At 30.2% G+C, this 16844-nt stretch overlaps 1 protein-coding gene across 10 annotated transcripts in view; it reads left to right on the top strand.

Moving 5' to 3' along the window:
• The window catches only part of LOC130451000 (aryl hydrocarbon receptor nuclear translocator homolog), a 96580-nt gene that overhangs the window by 67067 nt on the left and 12669 nt on the right, over positions 1 to 16844 (top strand). For 4 of the 10 annotated variants that reach the window (XM_056789773.1, XM_056789779.1, XM_056789782.1 and 1 more), the window contains one exon: positions 9574 to 9740. In XM_056789773.1, the coding sequence (XP_056645751.1) occupies positions 9574 to 9740 (167 nt within the window). The remainder of the gene's footprint in view (positions 1 to 9573; positions 9741 to 16844) is intronic. The other 6 variants (XM_056789781.1, XM_056789776.1, XM_056789783.1 and 3 more) reach the window with 3 other exon arrangements.

Raw genomic sequence — 16844 nt, 5'->3', positions numbered from 1 at the left:
ATATTCCGGATCAGTCATTATCTTCAATGGAAAAATTACCTCTTTTGAAGCTTGCAGTCCAATTTTTCACGGTCGCATACGAAGGACATTTATCACCAAGGGTATTAAGCATTTCGTCGCAAATCTGCTTACCTCTTAACCCTCTTAAATGCAATTACTTGATGATGGCTCGATACTCCAATTTTTCGATTTTCACAATTTCGGTGGACATCTTTTTTCTTTCAATTTATTGCGTAACTTTGATTCACTTTTTTGACATCAAAATTTACACTGACACTTCTACTAATAAGTTATTGTTCTATGGTAACGCAATATTTTGTTTATGCATGGAACTGGTCTAGGCTAATTAGATATCAATACATCCTCGTACACTGCTCATTTTGAGCAACATATGTTCACAGTTCATAGAAGAGGTGTGGGCGGCCAAGGGGTCGTTGAGCACTACGCCTTTAAATAGACCCGTGCTCCATTTGGCGTTACCAAAGGCCGAAGTCCTATGAGAAGCCTATCAAGCGCCTTTTGCTGTCATCAGGCAATCTGTGAAGCTAACCAAAGTGTTTGAAACGCGCTCGTGTGAGTGCTGGGCTCTCACAAATGACGTGGTCTGCAGTTTCATCCTCCTCGTGTGGAGATAGGGTCTTATATGACCGTGTCTGGTTAAAAGTCCGGTCACTAGTCGGATTTCGCGACTATTTAGTTGGAACAGTTGCTTAGTGTGAGACACACAAGCACAAGCAATATATGTTGTTTCTACTATCTGTCAGGGTATAATTTGCTGTTACTTCTCTGTGATGTAATCCGATTGGTGAGTGATCTCTTAGATTGACCAACGTATCTTTTATCCCAACTTAAACATGAAATTTCATAAGCTTTGCTAGGCAATTTCTTGGTTGGTGTTTCATCTTTAATTTTAGCGAAGGCAGATAGGATTGTGAGATGTTATCTGAACGCTATCTTTATATTGTTGTTTAATGAATCCGTTTAGGAGTAACTGATTCTGTTTATAGTGTATAAATAGGTAAGATAGTATTGTTAGAATTGGTGTTAGAAGGTAAGACTGCTTTGATGTCAAAGTCACTGCCAGATGTATCAAATATAATATGAGTTTTCATGAAAAAGTTTTTTTAGGTTTTTTCGTGAAATTTTTTAGACTTTATTTTTCATCTGTTTGATTAAATTAATTTTAGTGTTGCTCCATAGAAATACTTGAACAACTATGCCATTTAATTTAAGATAATTAACAATTTGATGACGTCATCATGTTCATTATATTTAGATAATTTCTTGAAGCTAATTCAAAATGCACCGGTGCGCCATCTAACTGCAGACACCTCTTTGCTTTGATATTTAAAGCATGATGCTCCAAGAGATTCCAAAACGGCGTTGTCAAAAATCCAGGGAATTTTCGTTCATTTAAAGACCATTGAAAAATAGGGACCTATTACGTGATTCTTTCAAAACGAAACGTGGAATTATGATTATTCGGCAAAATAAAAGTAGATGTAAAAAAATTTATGAGAAAATTTCACTTCTCTCTTTTCCGATAATTAGGGGCCATCCATAAAGTACGTCACACGAATTTTAGGACTTTTGAACCCCTCCCCCCGTCCTTGTCACAGATTATCACATTTTTATACCCCCCCTCCTGATGTGACGTCACACATTTTTTAAATTTATGTATGTATTTAAAAATAATCGAAAGAAAACAGCTATTTTCATTTTTTACTTATTTTTATTAAATAATAATCTAATAAAATCAACATAAAGTCCAACATTTCATAAAATTTTTTAAATTTTCAATTCACATCCAAACTTTGCGTTTTAGTATTTCATATTTTAACATGTGGCGTCACAAAACTATTGACCCCCCCATGCCCCTTGTCACACGATGTCACACTACGGTGATACCCTCCCCCCCATTAACGTGTGACGTACTTTATGGATGGCCCCCTATCTAATAGAAACAAACCTTTGTTTTTTTTATTATGTATGCGATCAATTTCATGTACAAGGTGTAACGAAAAGCTGAGTAAAAATGTAATAACTATACTTTTCTTAGTATAAAATTACACGTAAGAAAAGTTACTGTTACATAATTCACCCTATATATCATATTCACCTCAGTTTCCCATTATGCTCTTTAAAAAGTGTTTATCTACAAGCGATCGTATAAAATTACCTACTATTGGAGGAAACTACATATATTTTAAGTAGCGGCGAGAATGAGAAAATGAGAAAATTATAAATTTGAATTTTGTTAAACAATATTATATTATTACGTGAGAAAAAATTACTTCGCGTCTCCTACAATTCAAACGAGTTCTTTCGTGGTACGGCATAGATCCGTTATTAAAGACTGGAAGTTGATTGCTTAAAAGCTTATAAAGATGCTAAGTATTAACAAAATCTAAACAAAATTATAGATACTACGAGGATGATCCCAGAAGTACCTGGCCCAACAAAGAAAACACAAAATTTTGGAAAAAACTATATTTATCTCCTTTTAGCTTCATACACTTTTCCCAGCGGTGTTCAGTAAGTTCGATATTCTTTTAATAATACGAATTTTGGAATGGAAATTCTTTGGACACAAAACCTTCTTTCTAATCTTGGAACAGAAAATAATCCGAGGGGCTGAATTTGGCCATTGCAATACCGGATGTGTGAACTGGTGCATTGTCTTGACGAAGCAACACTTCTTAGCTAAATGAGGCCGTTTTTGCTTGATTTCTCCACTCAAACTTTACAATAAGTACGCATAATACTCGCCATTGATAGTTTTTCAATTTTCAAGATAGTAAGTGAAAATTATCCCACGCGCATCACAAAAAATCGACGCCATGATCTTGCCTACAGATGGAACACTTGCCTTCTTTGGAGCCGGTTCTCCCTTTTCAGTCCAATATTTTGATAGTTTTTTTGTTTTGGGTGTGAAGTGATGGACCCACGTTTCATCTATGGTTATGAACGTTGCAAAAGCTTTTTTCTAGATGGAAACATCTTCATGGCGCTCCATTTTGAGTGAACGCGGGATCCATCTTTTGCACAGTTTTCTCATGTTCAACTTTTCAGTTAATATGCGATATACCGCATGCCTACCAAGTCTGCTAGCTCGCGCACTTTCTGTCGAGGATCATCCAGTACCGCTTTGTGGATTTTCTTCAACATTTCTGGAGTTGCCACCTCATTTTGTCATCACTGCGATGCTGGTCTTCGTAGGTCGTACGACCTCGTTTAAACTCAGCTTTTATATTGGTTGTGATAAGGCATTTCAAATAAATTGTATCACTTAAGGATGATAAATTTTTCCTTATTAACAAATTCATTGAAACTGTTCACTATTGAGGGTTGCCAAATAACACTAAACAACGTGGCTCAAACTTGAAACATATGTTGCATAGATTGTGTACTTTCTAATACAGTGGTTTTTTTCAAGCAACTACCGCCATCTCTAGGTCAAGCCAGGTACCTCTCCTCGTTTGTAAAAAATAATGATCTGAAGAACATTAATAAATACTAATTATGCTAGTAGAAATCGTATAATTTCAGTTTTAACTAACCAAATTTATCATAAAATGATTTGTAATCTATAAATTCACAATCTAAAATAATCCAATTATCATCCATAGTTAACTCAAGATCAATTTAAGTAATAACCCTCAACTTTCTTAGAAAGGATTGAAATTTCTGATTGGCAGAAAGTTGCCAACAGAATGTAGATGAAGACTCCGTAGCGGCTTATTTACTATATATTTATGTTACTATATATTTTTAATAATAAATCTAAATGAAACTAGTAATCGAAATTTAAACAATGATTTTTCTATGGTGATAAATTTGATTGTGTGTAATTATATTAGTAAACTATAAGGAAATTTCTTGATCTAATTTATAGTATACTATGTAGGTAATCAATATTAATTTGTTTCTGGTATTGTTACTTCTGCTACAATCATGTATATTTTCAAATAAACATATTGAATCAACCTATGAAAATATCTTTAATGCCGATTTTATATCAAAATAATAAAATCAGACAACTATAAATTAATAAACATATTTTCTATGCTAAATATGATAGTGTCTTAAAATTGGATTAAAAATTAGTTTGTATGACTTTTGGTTCTGAAATTTTTGGGCTTGATTAATATTCATCTACTTTTCAACAGGTTTCCATCCAGCTACAAAACATAAGGTTTTCCTAGATAGAAGCGAAAAAATTCTATTGGTTATATCTCGTATGAAATTATGATGCATGAAAAAATATTTTCTCAGCCTAATCCCTTCCAAGATATCATAACGCCTAAAAGGTCTTGAATAAAATTCATTTTCCCTCTCCAATTTGAATGAAGATGGAAACTTCGTATACTCGCTCGTTGTTAGGATAAATGTTGCTTTTTAGATGAATCGTTTTCATAATTTCACTCACAATAGAACTATTGTATCTTGGCTGTAACGCACTTTTTATATGCTCCTCTCTCATGCAGATATATTAGTTCCATTATATACTCTATTTTTAAGTAAGTTCCCACTTTATTTTAGAATTTTTGAAAATACTGTCATCGCGAATTCATTTTATCTTCGATTTTTTCTCACTAAATTCCACCTTAAATTTTTAACAAGGAGATCAGCACCTTCGGGTGCATATTTTTCACTAATGAAACAGCGCAAGACTCTGAAGCTTATAGAACTGAGTGATCTGTTTTTTTTATGTTACAACAATAAAAACAAGTTATATCAAGAAAATGTTACTATAAGTACAATGATTAAATAAAAACAAGAAAAAGAGCAAGCAACACTTGCAAAGATAGTGAAATCAGGAACGAGCAAGTAATCAAGAACTTGTGTTAATATGGATTTATAATAGAATTATTCTATATGTTCAATTCTAGGAATATAGAAATTATTTCTTTAAAACTCAATGGTTATAGCGGGGTATATTGAATACAACCTTAAAATGAACTCTTTCACTGAAAAAAACATCAAACAGAAATTTGTGGATAGACACTTAACTCAAGGAGTCCCATTGATGATTGATCTTCTTCAAAACTATTGCTTTTGATGTATATTGTTTCTTCATGTTATTAGAATAATCTATGAACCACGATGTTTCTGTTTCATTTTATAGGAGGTCAGAAAGAATGCTGAATGATGAAATGCGTATTTCCTTCGAATACAGTACAGGTCTTCTTGCAGAATCTAGAACGGGGTAGGCCATTTGTGTTGATTGTTTAATTTTTAATGTTATTGATGAGTCAAAAAAAGCAGTTGTCATAATGGTTTCGAGTTTCTCTCCAAACTACTGGTACTTCCTTTTCCCATTTATTTACTGTCGTAACTGTTCAAAACATGTTTTACGTACCAAATGTGAGCCCAAGATTTATCTTTAGCTCCAAAACGATGGTTAAAAGGGCAAGATTTATTCACAAATAGAGAAATAGTTTTCCTTTTTTTGCCATATCGATACAAAAAAATATCGTATGACTTAAAACTACGAGGATGTATTGATATCTAGTTAGCCTAGACCAGTTCCATGCATAAACAAAATATTGTGTTACCATAGCAACGAACAATAACTTATTAGTAGAAGTGTCAGTGTAAAGTTTGAAGTCAAAAAAGTAAATCAGAGTTACGCAATAATTTGAAAGAATAAAGATGTCTGTATTTAAAAGGGTCAAGATGTAGCAGATTTACGAAGATATGCTTAATACCCTTGATGATCAATGTCCTTCGTATGCGACTTGGACTGCAAGCTTCCAAAGAGGTAAATTTTCCATTGAAGATGATCGATCGGGTAGGCCAGTTTCTGTGTCCAGTCCCCGAAAATATTGATGCAGTTCATGACATGATTTTATCAGACCGTCAAATTGGGTTAAAACGGATATCTGAAACACTGAATATTTCATACGAACGCGTTCATCATATAGTTAACGTCAATTTGGACATGAGTACAATTACTGCAAAATGGATCCCCAAATGTTTGAATGTTGATCAAAAGCGTGCAAAGGTAGAAGGGTTTGAATTACTCCTTATTCATCAAATTTGGCTCCGCCCAACTATCATTTCTTTCATCAACTGAAAAAGTTTAAAATGTCGTAAATTTTCTTCCAATGAGGAGGTAATAAAAGCTGTGGAGGTCTGGTTTACAGAGCAAGAAGAAACATGTTTTTTGAAAGGTCTAAAGACATTGCAGGTTCGCTGTAATAAATGTATCCAATTCAGAGGAGAGTATGTTGAGTAATAAAATATTTTGACATTGAAAGTTTGTTTGGTTCTATAGTAGGCTAAGAATTTTTCAATATATCCTCGTATACTATAAAATGACGAAAATTTATAAAAACATAAATCGACTAGAATTATCTTGATAATACATATACTGAAATGGAGCAGTTATGGTCGGGGAGGATCTTAGGCAAACCCAAGAACATTATACTTAGTTTAGATGGAATTGAAGTATAAGAAGGTATTTGTCCAATTAGTTTTTAATTTTGAGTAGTAAACTAAACATTGAAAATGAATGTTACAATTCAATTCAAATCGTTTTTTAAATAATATTTTGTTTAGATAGGACTTTTCATATGAAGCGATTCTTTTTATACTGGGAACATGATAAACTAACAAAACTGATATTAATATGAAATGGATTGTTTTTCTATAAATATATGTTTTATTCAGTTGTACCCCAAATCAGTTTCGTTGCTTATTATCTTTTGAAATCATTATTTCAACCAAAATGGAAATGGAAAATTGATTTTTCTGTAATCAGAAGAATATTACGAATTTAAAAATGATTCAGATGATATTAACGCTACCTATTTGACTTTTCAAACGTAGATTTTATGGTAGCATCAACTATGATACTAATTGTTATGAAACAGGATTTAGTATTGAATTCCAATTTAAATTAGTTATGGAATTGTTTTCTGTTAATTTTGGTAGGTTTGTTTGTCTCTCAAATGAATGAAGAATACTTGTTTCAAAGTAACCACTTCAAATTGCTATACCTCTACGTGAAATAAAAAAATATATATCTTTAACGCCAATTTTTTCCTCTATCTCCAACTCAAATAAAGAACAATTCGTTAACTATGACTTCTGTGCTTTAATAAAAGATGTTTCCACAATGTACATGCAACTGTGGACGTACACCTGTTTTCTATATTTCTGTATCCATTTGTTTACTAATGTCTTTTTGTCTATTTGTTGTAATTACATTAATCATATTTAAATGTTATACATTCGTAAGTAAAATCTGTAGTGAAAAAGAAAATAGTAATCTCAGTTATTTATTGTGTGTACACCCTGTCAATTATCAAGTAAGCATACAATCAGGTTAATTTAGTTGTAAATGACTAGTCAATGTTGATTGAAATTAATCAACTTTACTAAAAGATCAGTAATAGTTAAAGTTACCTGTGTCATCATGTCCAATCTTAGTAAATAATCTATTTTTTCTGTAACATATATAAGATTTATGTCATTGTTGTTTAGACATGTATGTTCGAATATTTAGTATAATAAGTATAATTCTGTAATGACCCAGTTAATTAGTTTTGATGTTCGCAAGACAACCTGAAGTCAGTTTTAATCCCAAATTTCAGAAACTGGTTTTGAAAATTTTCATTCCGACTATAATTTTCTATTGGGAATTATGAAAGGTAACGACCGGGCGATTATACAATTATATCATGTTTACCGGCGTTTAAAACCATTTTTTATTTAAGAGTTCAGAAATTATAGTCTCAAGACAATTACAAAAAAAATTTAATCTTAACAAAATCTTTATATCTTTCTGTATTTCTATATATTTGTATAATTGTCAGTAGGGTTGCTACCTATTATCTGCAATTAAAATATAGAACAAGCGCATAGTATCAAAATAAAGTACAATTTATTTATTGTCATTGAAAACATATTTTTGTCGCTTTTTAATAGTTAATACTAAATTAGTATTTCTACATAATAATTGAGTTCTCATAATAATCGATTGTGTAATTATAATTATAGCAAATTGAACGCTTTTTAAAGAAATTTTTATTCAATTTTAGATCCCTCGACATCGCTGGTGATTAACACAGAGACAAAAAATATGAAAAGTACATGAAAGACTATTACGAAACTGTTAGGGTACATAAACTATATGAAATTGATATTTTCTCATACAAATTAGTAGCTTTTAAGAACCCCAAGACTTGGAGACTCAGCCGGTATTAAAGAAACTGAAATGAAGTGAAAATATAATGAAAAACTGACGAAGCTAAATATATTCAGGAAAATATTACACTTATTTAAGTATAATTATTATACTACTACTATTATACTAGATTTAGAGAACTTAAGTCTTCAAGGCGCGTGATCTGAAGTAAATGCATGAAAATAGTGCATGCAGATTTTGTGCCGGTGCATCAATGGTATCAGCTAAATAAATAAAAAACTGCTCAATCGGTTACCGCTAGGACTAGACTACTTAATTATTTAAAAAGTGGTTTTGTAATCAACTCCTACGTAACTCAACTGCCAACTGATATAAGTTGGGATATCTAACAATCAAACCAAAAAGGCTGGTGTTAATGTCTATGGCTTCCAAAACATTAGATATACTTCCAAAAACGTCAAATAGCTGATCGAAATTATTAAACACTATAATTTTGAAAAACAAAATGTGGTAGGTGGACTTGTGAAGAGTTGAATCACGTAATTCTTCGGTTACCATTTTATTATTGTACATTTCCCATTAAGAAGATCTAATCTAATTCCTACTTTTAAATGTTCAGGTTATATATGGCGACAAATCAATATTCAGTCTATAAAGATGTTGGAGATACTGTATCAAACATAAATTTAAAAAGTGTGCGAAGATTTAGTAATTCCAAATATATCCCCTTTAGTTCTTGATTTTAATGAACCCGCTTCAAATGAAGATCTGAAGCAACTTTTTTTGGCCAACTCTAATATCGAGTTCCTAGATTTGATTGGAATCATAATCTTACAAAATATGAATGGATTATTTAAGAATTTAGGAATCTGTTTTAAAACTAGATGCACCATGTACCTATTTACACTGTAAGCAAAAGCTAAGAATGTGTTCTCACTGACTCTCGCTTCGTGAAAAAGGTCTAAAAAAATCTATAATTATTTTATTGAATTTTTGGTTCAATAGGATTAAATTGTTAGTAATCTATGTTAGCACTTTTTCGGACGTGTTTGGTTGGATTGACATCTGGCATCCAAGGTTTTTTTTGCTTTTCTATTTTACTTTATTCAACTAATGTAGTGAAAAGTTCTTATGTTATTTAACATTATGAGATCAAGGAATATCGTTTGCAAATAAAAAATGAAGTATATCGAGATATTGAGGTGACCTTATTTGCTTATATTAAGAATCATTGATGGTTGCATGAAGATGTCTAATCAAGTGGAAGATTTACACAATATTAGGAAATAAGCCGGTACAGTAAATATAAGTACACTTTTTAAAAATAAAAATAAAATTAAATACACGGTAGGAAGAGTATCTGAGGTGTATTAATCGATAAATTTTGTAATGACCTATACCTTTCTTGCAACTTACAGTAGGGAGAACCATTGCGAAATTGAGAGGAGAAGACGTAATAAGATGACGGCGTACATCACCGAGTTATCTGATATGGTTCCCACCTGCAGTGCTCTAGCCAGGAAACCTGATAAACTGACGATTCTTAGGATGGCAGTTGCTCATATGAAGCAACTCAGAGGTGAGAGTGAGTGGTTCTTTTAAAGTTACTTTCGTAGCTAGTAAGTATGTACATATAAGATTTGTTTTGTGGTATATTTTATATTGTTTCTTAAGAGAAAATAACATTTCTTAGAATGTGTAGGGATTATTCATTATAAATTATACTATTTCAATCATCGTTATTATTAAATCGACAATACTTGAAACATTATAGGAAATAAATTCTTAAGAGTCACTTACAGAAAATAGCGTGTTTTTATATGTGACCTAGCTACTGCCAAGGCCAGAAAAAGGTTCTAATTGTCATCATAGATGAAAAGATATTTCTGGAAAAGGGATGTATCTGCAAAATATTTTGTATTTGGTAAAATCTTTCTATCAAGTTATCGATTCCTAGATGTCTGGTAGTTACAATTTTGAGCAGTTGTTTCAATGACGGATCCTTATGAATGTTTATGAAATAGTAGATAATGTAATGATGTTTTACATTGAAAAGATAATTTTTTTCAAAATAAATAATGAATTGAATATTTGAAATTTATCTAGTCATAAAATATTCAATACACTCTAACTATTGTTGTTTCTCATTGCAGTAATTGAATGTTTTAAATAAATTATGCGATGAAAGTGCGTGATAGACGTTTCTAAATCATTATTATTTAGTAGTGTTTTGAATTTCCTTTCTGAAAAATGCCTTAAGGTGTACGTGGCTTAAATTTATTCGTAGAAATTAAATTAAAAATACACACGAGCCGATGTACTGGCTAGCTTCATTTTTATGCGGATTGCGTTTTGCATATCCGATAGGTGCTTCTAAAAACGTCATTCTTATTCTTATATTATAGCTGCTATCCATATTGTTTGAGTTATAATCAAAATATTATTCCATAACTTCGTTTATATAATAAAACGTTTACCACTTCATAAATTTTAGTCACTTGTTGTCCTATGATGTGTTATTTTAATAATACGCCAGGAAGCGTATAATGTGAATTATTTTTTTTATTAAAGTGAATTCTAGCTATTTCAAAATCATGTTTGATCCTATAAAAAAATATATTTGTATCATTTTGTAGAATATATTATCTCTCATTAGAACAGAAAATTCATACCTCTACTGTAAACATGAAAATATTCTAATTTTCATTTTTAAAAAATGTAAAAATACTGCTTTAATATAAATTAATCAGTTTTTGCTTCCTAAAATATATAGAACTAACCGGCAAGTGATCAGGATATTTTAATACGTATGTTTGAATGTTGGTATGGAGTATTAATGTATTAATCTCTATTTAATTTGGTTCACTCGCACTTCTAATACTTGCAATATAATGTTCTATGTTATAAGATTGATTTTCACTCTTCTGCGATTTTATTAAATTTGAGAGAATAGCTCAATAATTGATATGGCCATTACATGAGAAAATCTTATAATTTTTTGTTATTTAAAAAAATCTGAGTGGAATATGCTCAAAATCATCATTCTCTTGAAATATGAATGCAAACTAAAAGTTCATTGCACATTATGCCACATGGAACTACGTAATTTTCCTGATTCGGCAACTTGCATTCAATTCATAAATACTTTAATATTAAAAATTTGTAACTTTTGTAAATAATCCGTAAATTTGTTTAGTATTCCTAAATAGTATTATTTGGTGTAAACGAGCTTACATCACCCCTTCTTGGAGAATGGCCTTCACGAGAGCCGTCTCATGAAGGGCATTCAAAACGTTCTAAGAACACCATTGAGAAAGCTAAAATTTCAATTTTCAAACAATAAAATCTTTAGTGAATACGTAATTTATATACCGCCTAAATATATTATAAAAAAAATCAGGAATAAATGCTATTCGACTGGCCTGCCTCTAGTATATAGAGCCTTAAAATATAATTACTTAACTACCTTCATATTTTCAAATACGATTTTAAACTCTTTTTTATTGCTATCAGCATCGGTCCGTCCGTTCGTCCGTCAGTCCGTCCGTTCGTCCGTCAGGAATTAATCAAAATGTGATTCCATTCGCCAAAGGACCTCAAATTACATTAATTAACATCATAAGACATAGATCGACATCAAATGACAATAGACGTCAATTGGCTTCAATGGACGTCAATTCATGTCATTTGAGGTCACTTTTCATTTCATAAACCAATTATGAGAATTGTCAGGACAAGATTATTAAATAAATGAAAATATTGATATTGTTCTTGTTTTATTTTTCATGCAAACTTCTTTTTATAAATTAAGAGTTGTTAATATTTACTGATTGCTAACGGTGAAAATGCGCTACAGTCGCGACGACTTTTTTATTTGTTTATATAAATCGGTCCATTATTAGTCGCTTTGAGATGTTATTTGAAAATTATTAGTACTTAATTTATAAGATTTTAAATCAAAAAATATAGAAAACTTTTCATATAATTCCATGAAGTTTTCTTTCGCAAACTCAGGAATTTCCTGCATATTAAGTTATTTCAAAAACACGATTTTCTTTCTCGATGTCAATATTGAAAATGTAAAAATCACTTAAAGTCAGTATTTTCAGATCGATCCCCCTCAAAATAACCGTGTTAATTATTTTGACTTATGGGAAATTTCTAGTTATTATAGCCCTTGCAACAAAAACTCCAGGCAAAATTTCATTGCTGTCGATCACACAATCCTTCTGTTTATTCAAGCTCCATGTTTCTCTCAAAATCTCACCTCAGAAATAATGATTGATACTTCTTAAGGTCCACTTTGAACACGAATCAATAATTTTTTTATATAATCTAATAGTTATTGTAAAGTCAGAATAGTCAAGTTTACATTGATATTTTGAAATAAAATTCTGCCTAAAATAAAAATACCTAAAATATGATCGGTTGTTCCTAGTATTTTGGAAATTTTCCCTGCCACGTGTGATTTGCTTTATTGTTGTAAAGATTGTTAAATTGATTTGTGCGACCGCGGCCGCGGTTATTGAAATTATGTCTTATATAACAATTGTTTGAACCTCCCGACTGAGGGTTATTACTATTATTAGCAGAGACAGATTTTGATACAGTTTCCTACAATGTCGCAAAGCTGAAAAGTTTGCTGTGTGGAGTACTTTTCAATCTAGATTTCGATTTTGGAAGCGTATGTATTAGCAACTTTAGTATTTTGTTAGAAACTGAAAAGTCTATTTGTAAATGTCTGTGAGCTGTCTCCTTTCATTGACTGAATAAGTGTAAGTAAATAATAATATTTATTAAATCACCGATATTTATAATAAGATATATTTTTGTATTTTTAGATTTTCCTATAAGAGAAATAACCTATTATCACTTAAGGTCTGAAAAAATTTACCGTTAGAGGGGGCTACTTTGCACTTTTTTTAAATGAAAAATCTGCCCTTAATAAAGTTTCCTTACAACATTTTTGTAACACTCTACAGAATCAAGTAAATTTTATATTTCTTTATATTTTTATTTAGTACTTAAGTACATATTACATATAAAATAAGAGATTTACATAACCTAACCTAACCTACTTAAAAATCTATCAGCTTTCTCTCTATTGGGTTATTTCATGACTCAACCTACCTGCACTTCTTAGCCCCGAAAATAAATGTCGGATTATCTACCCTTCTTGGTCAGACAGGTAAAGAAGAATGGTTAGCGCCCAAATTACACCCGCCGCTATCAATATAGTGAATCTTTTACAAGGTTATTTAAAACAGGATGTTTCCATATCTAAATGACTATAACAATGAGCTCCCCAAGTTTTAGGTTATAATGTGAAAACAATTGTTAAAAATCGGATGCATTATTTTTCCAGAAAAAGTTCAAAATATCATGTTTCTTTTGTGCCGTAGTTTACAATACCTTAATGCATAGGTATTCTAGAAGCTAAATTTGTTTCGCTTAGAAATAATATATAAGATTTTCAGCGGAAAAATATGTGCGGCTCTAGAAAAACCGGAATTGTCTAGTTTACTCTAAAAAAGAGAACGATTTGCTTTATGTATTTTATAGTTTACAGTGTTAGGTAAGCATTTCGAAAGTGAGGTAGTAATTACATATTGTTTGATCTTATAATTATGCCTATGGGTACTAGTGAGAGAACTCAAAAGCACAAAGAAGGCAAAGAACAAACCCGGCAAGGAACATGTGAATCACGTTGGAAAGATAGTTCCATAGGAAATAACTAGATATTTATAATCATTATTACTATTCACAATTGTTTATAGACGAGCAAACATATCACTATTAGAAGATTTTATTCAATTTGCATATCTTCATGGTTGGGAATGTAAATAATTTATTTGTTCACAATCCAAAAAGACATCTACTCTTAGCTCAGGTAGGGATAGGTCCGAATCTAAGCGATTCTTAACCTTAGGGAGATTTTAAAAAATATAAATAAATAAATAGGGCACTCTTATATGTAACTTCTTTTATGAACGACAAATAGACAAATTTATTTACTGCTACAAATATTCTTAAGCTCACAATAAATTCAAAATTTCGCATGAAATTAACCGTATTCCAGCAATATTTAAGATCTTCCAAAGGATTAGTATTCCAAAACACAAATCAATTCAGTCCAGTTCAAAGAGATAAATTTGGAATTCAAAGATTTCTATTTCTATTTCAGGACATAATTATTGAAAATACAAAAATCAATGATGAACGATAATTTAGTAGATGAATATTAGAAATCACTGAAATAATAATTAAATAACGTACTTGTAATCTTTATAGCTTTCCACTTTATGTTGTGTGCTATTTAAAAACATTTAAATCCACATTACAAATATTTGCAAAAAGTTTGAATTTGACTAATGTTAATATCTCAATCTAACTTGATACTTTAACTATCTAAAAATATATACAATGAATCTTGAATGAAATGTTTGCAACCAAGTTTGTTTGGTTGTTGGAAGCACCGTAACTTGTCTGATGTCGTAGCAAAGCAAGCTATACATAAGATGATGGTATCGTTGTTAGTTTATGGGCCTCAAAATGCCTACTAGTTGCTCCACACGATTAATGCCCTTATTATTTAAATCTAGTGCAAAGCATTTCCGCCAAACTGTTGCATTTGAATTTCAACCATAAAGATTGTGAAGTGACTCGTCCATCACACTACACAATGGAAATTATGACAGATAACAAGCTATTAGTTGAATGAAATTATTGTTGATTTTTACCTTGATTTATTTTCGCAATGTTTTCTTTGAGCACTTGAATATATTCAATGAAATATTGGGAAAATAACTTGGATTATTCACTGTAATTTAACACCTATAATTATTTTTGAGCATATGTTGAGCAACTGTTTTTATTCAATTGTACCAGTTGTAACAGATAATAGATAATATATAATAGATACTTGTGATTAAAAATGAACTATTTACATTCGTATATATTATCATGGATATAATTAGTAACATTTCCTATATAATTATAACAAGTGATATGATTAGTCAACTTAGAAACAGAACAAACCATTCTTTATAATTTAACCGAAGTCTAATATTCTACGGTAGTTGACTGAAAACATAAAGGAATACAAAACGACACCGATAAAACTCATTGTTTGTTGTAATTTGCAACTTTGTGTAAAAACAACGGGAACTGCAAACTGTAGTCTTTACTGTTTCCACGTGAGACATTGCATTGAATTACAGAGGCGTTCTTACAACAATCTGTAGAAAGAAGTGTGGAAGAATGGTTGAAGTGTAAATAAGAAAGTAGTGTGAAGTCAAGACTCATATCTCTGGCTTATAATGAGGGATTGCCATTATTGCCACACTTTTTTTTTAATTCAAAAATTATTTAAAAAAATCTAATTTTAAAACAGAGGAGACCTAAAGTTAAGAAATCAAGAACGTTTAATGTATATATATATATATATATATATATATATATATATATATATATATATATATATATATATATATATATATATATTAAAGTTTCGACTTTTCTTAAGTCTTTATCAAAATATGATATTAACACTAATAATTTGCGTATTTATATTGATCACCTTCATCATGAATATCAAAATAAGAATAAAATCAAACTAGAACTCTGTTCTAATAAGAAAAATTAATTGGTATATTGTCAGTTTCAAGACTTAAATTTAATATAATTTAATTTAATTTAAATATAATTTCTAAATATTCTTGATTTCTTTTAATATTTTTGGAAGAATGATAAAAAATTGACGTTTCGACTAACTTCAGTCAAAATATGTTGATCTTTCAAAAATTAATTAAAAACCAACTAATTTTAAAACAGAAGAGAATAAAAATCAAGAATATTTAGAAGCATAAATACATAAATAGTAGAGTTAAAATTATATTTTACAAATAACTTATATACCATATAATTCTAATAACAAAAAAAATCGACAATCGTCTTCCTTCTCAAATACATCTAGACTCAACGAAACAAGAGAGCTTTCCTCACTTTCTTTTAAATTTTATATTTCCGCATCTTCTGCCCAGTTATAACTATCTAATGTTTCATAGAAACCACAGATATTAATATAATCATAAATTTTCCAGTTTAAAAAAATATAAGTATGTTTGCTTGACTTACTCTCCCAATAGTTAATATATACAATTACATATAACTTAATTATAATTTTACACCCTAAATTCTAAATTTAATATATATAACCCTTCTTATTTATATTTTTTTACATAAAACATAACTTCTTTCCAATAAACTCATTCTAATTATTTTCTTTGAAATAATAAACTGATGCCTTATTCTATAACAAAATCTTATCAAAATTCTGACAGCTGGTTGAAAAAAGAAAAATACCAATTCCTGTTTTTAGGTTATGTTAATTTGACTTTTGATTTACAAATATGAAAGAATTTGAAAATTATTTTTTTTATTTTCAATATCATTAATTTAAGTAATTTTATCATGAAATATTGTTTAAATTTAACAAATTTACCTTACTGATCAGTTATCGAATATTCCCATTATATAAACAGGGAAAAATTTCATATACCTCCGAAGTTTTTACCAGCTAGATTAGATGACGAGCGTTTTTGTAGTGGGATTATGGCAAAATTAAAAAAATTAAAAATCAAAGTGTGCTAACTCTAATATATTTCAGAGCTTTCGAATACTTTGTATT

Source organism: Diorhabda sublineata, chromosome X (assembly GCF_026230105.1).
Source record: "Diorhabda sublineata isolate icDioSubl1.1 chromosome X, icDioSubl1.1, whole genome shotgun sequence".
Classification (NCBI taxonomy): domain Eukaryota; kingdom Metazoa; phylum Arthropoda; class Insecta; order Coleoptera; family Chrysomelidae; genus Diorhabda; species Diorhabda sublineata.
This window is presented reverse-complemented; position numbering and strand designations above follow the sequence as displayed.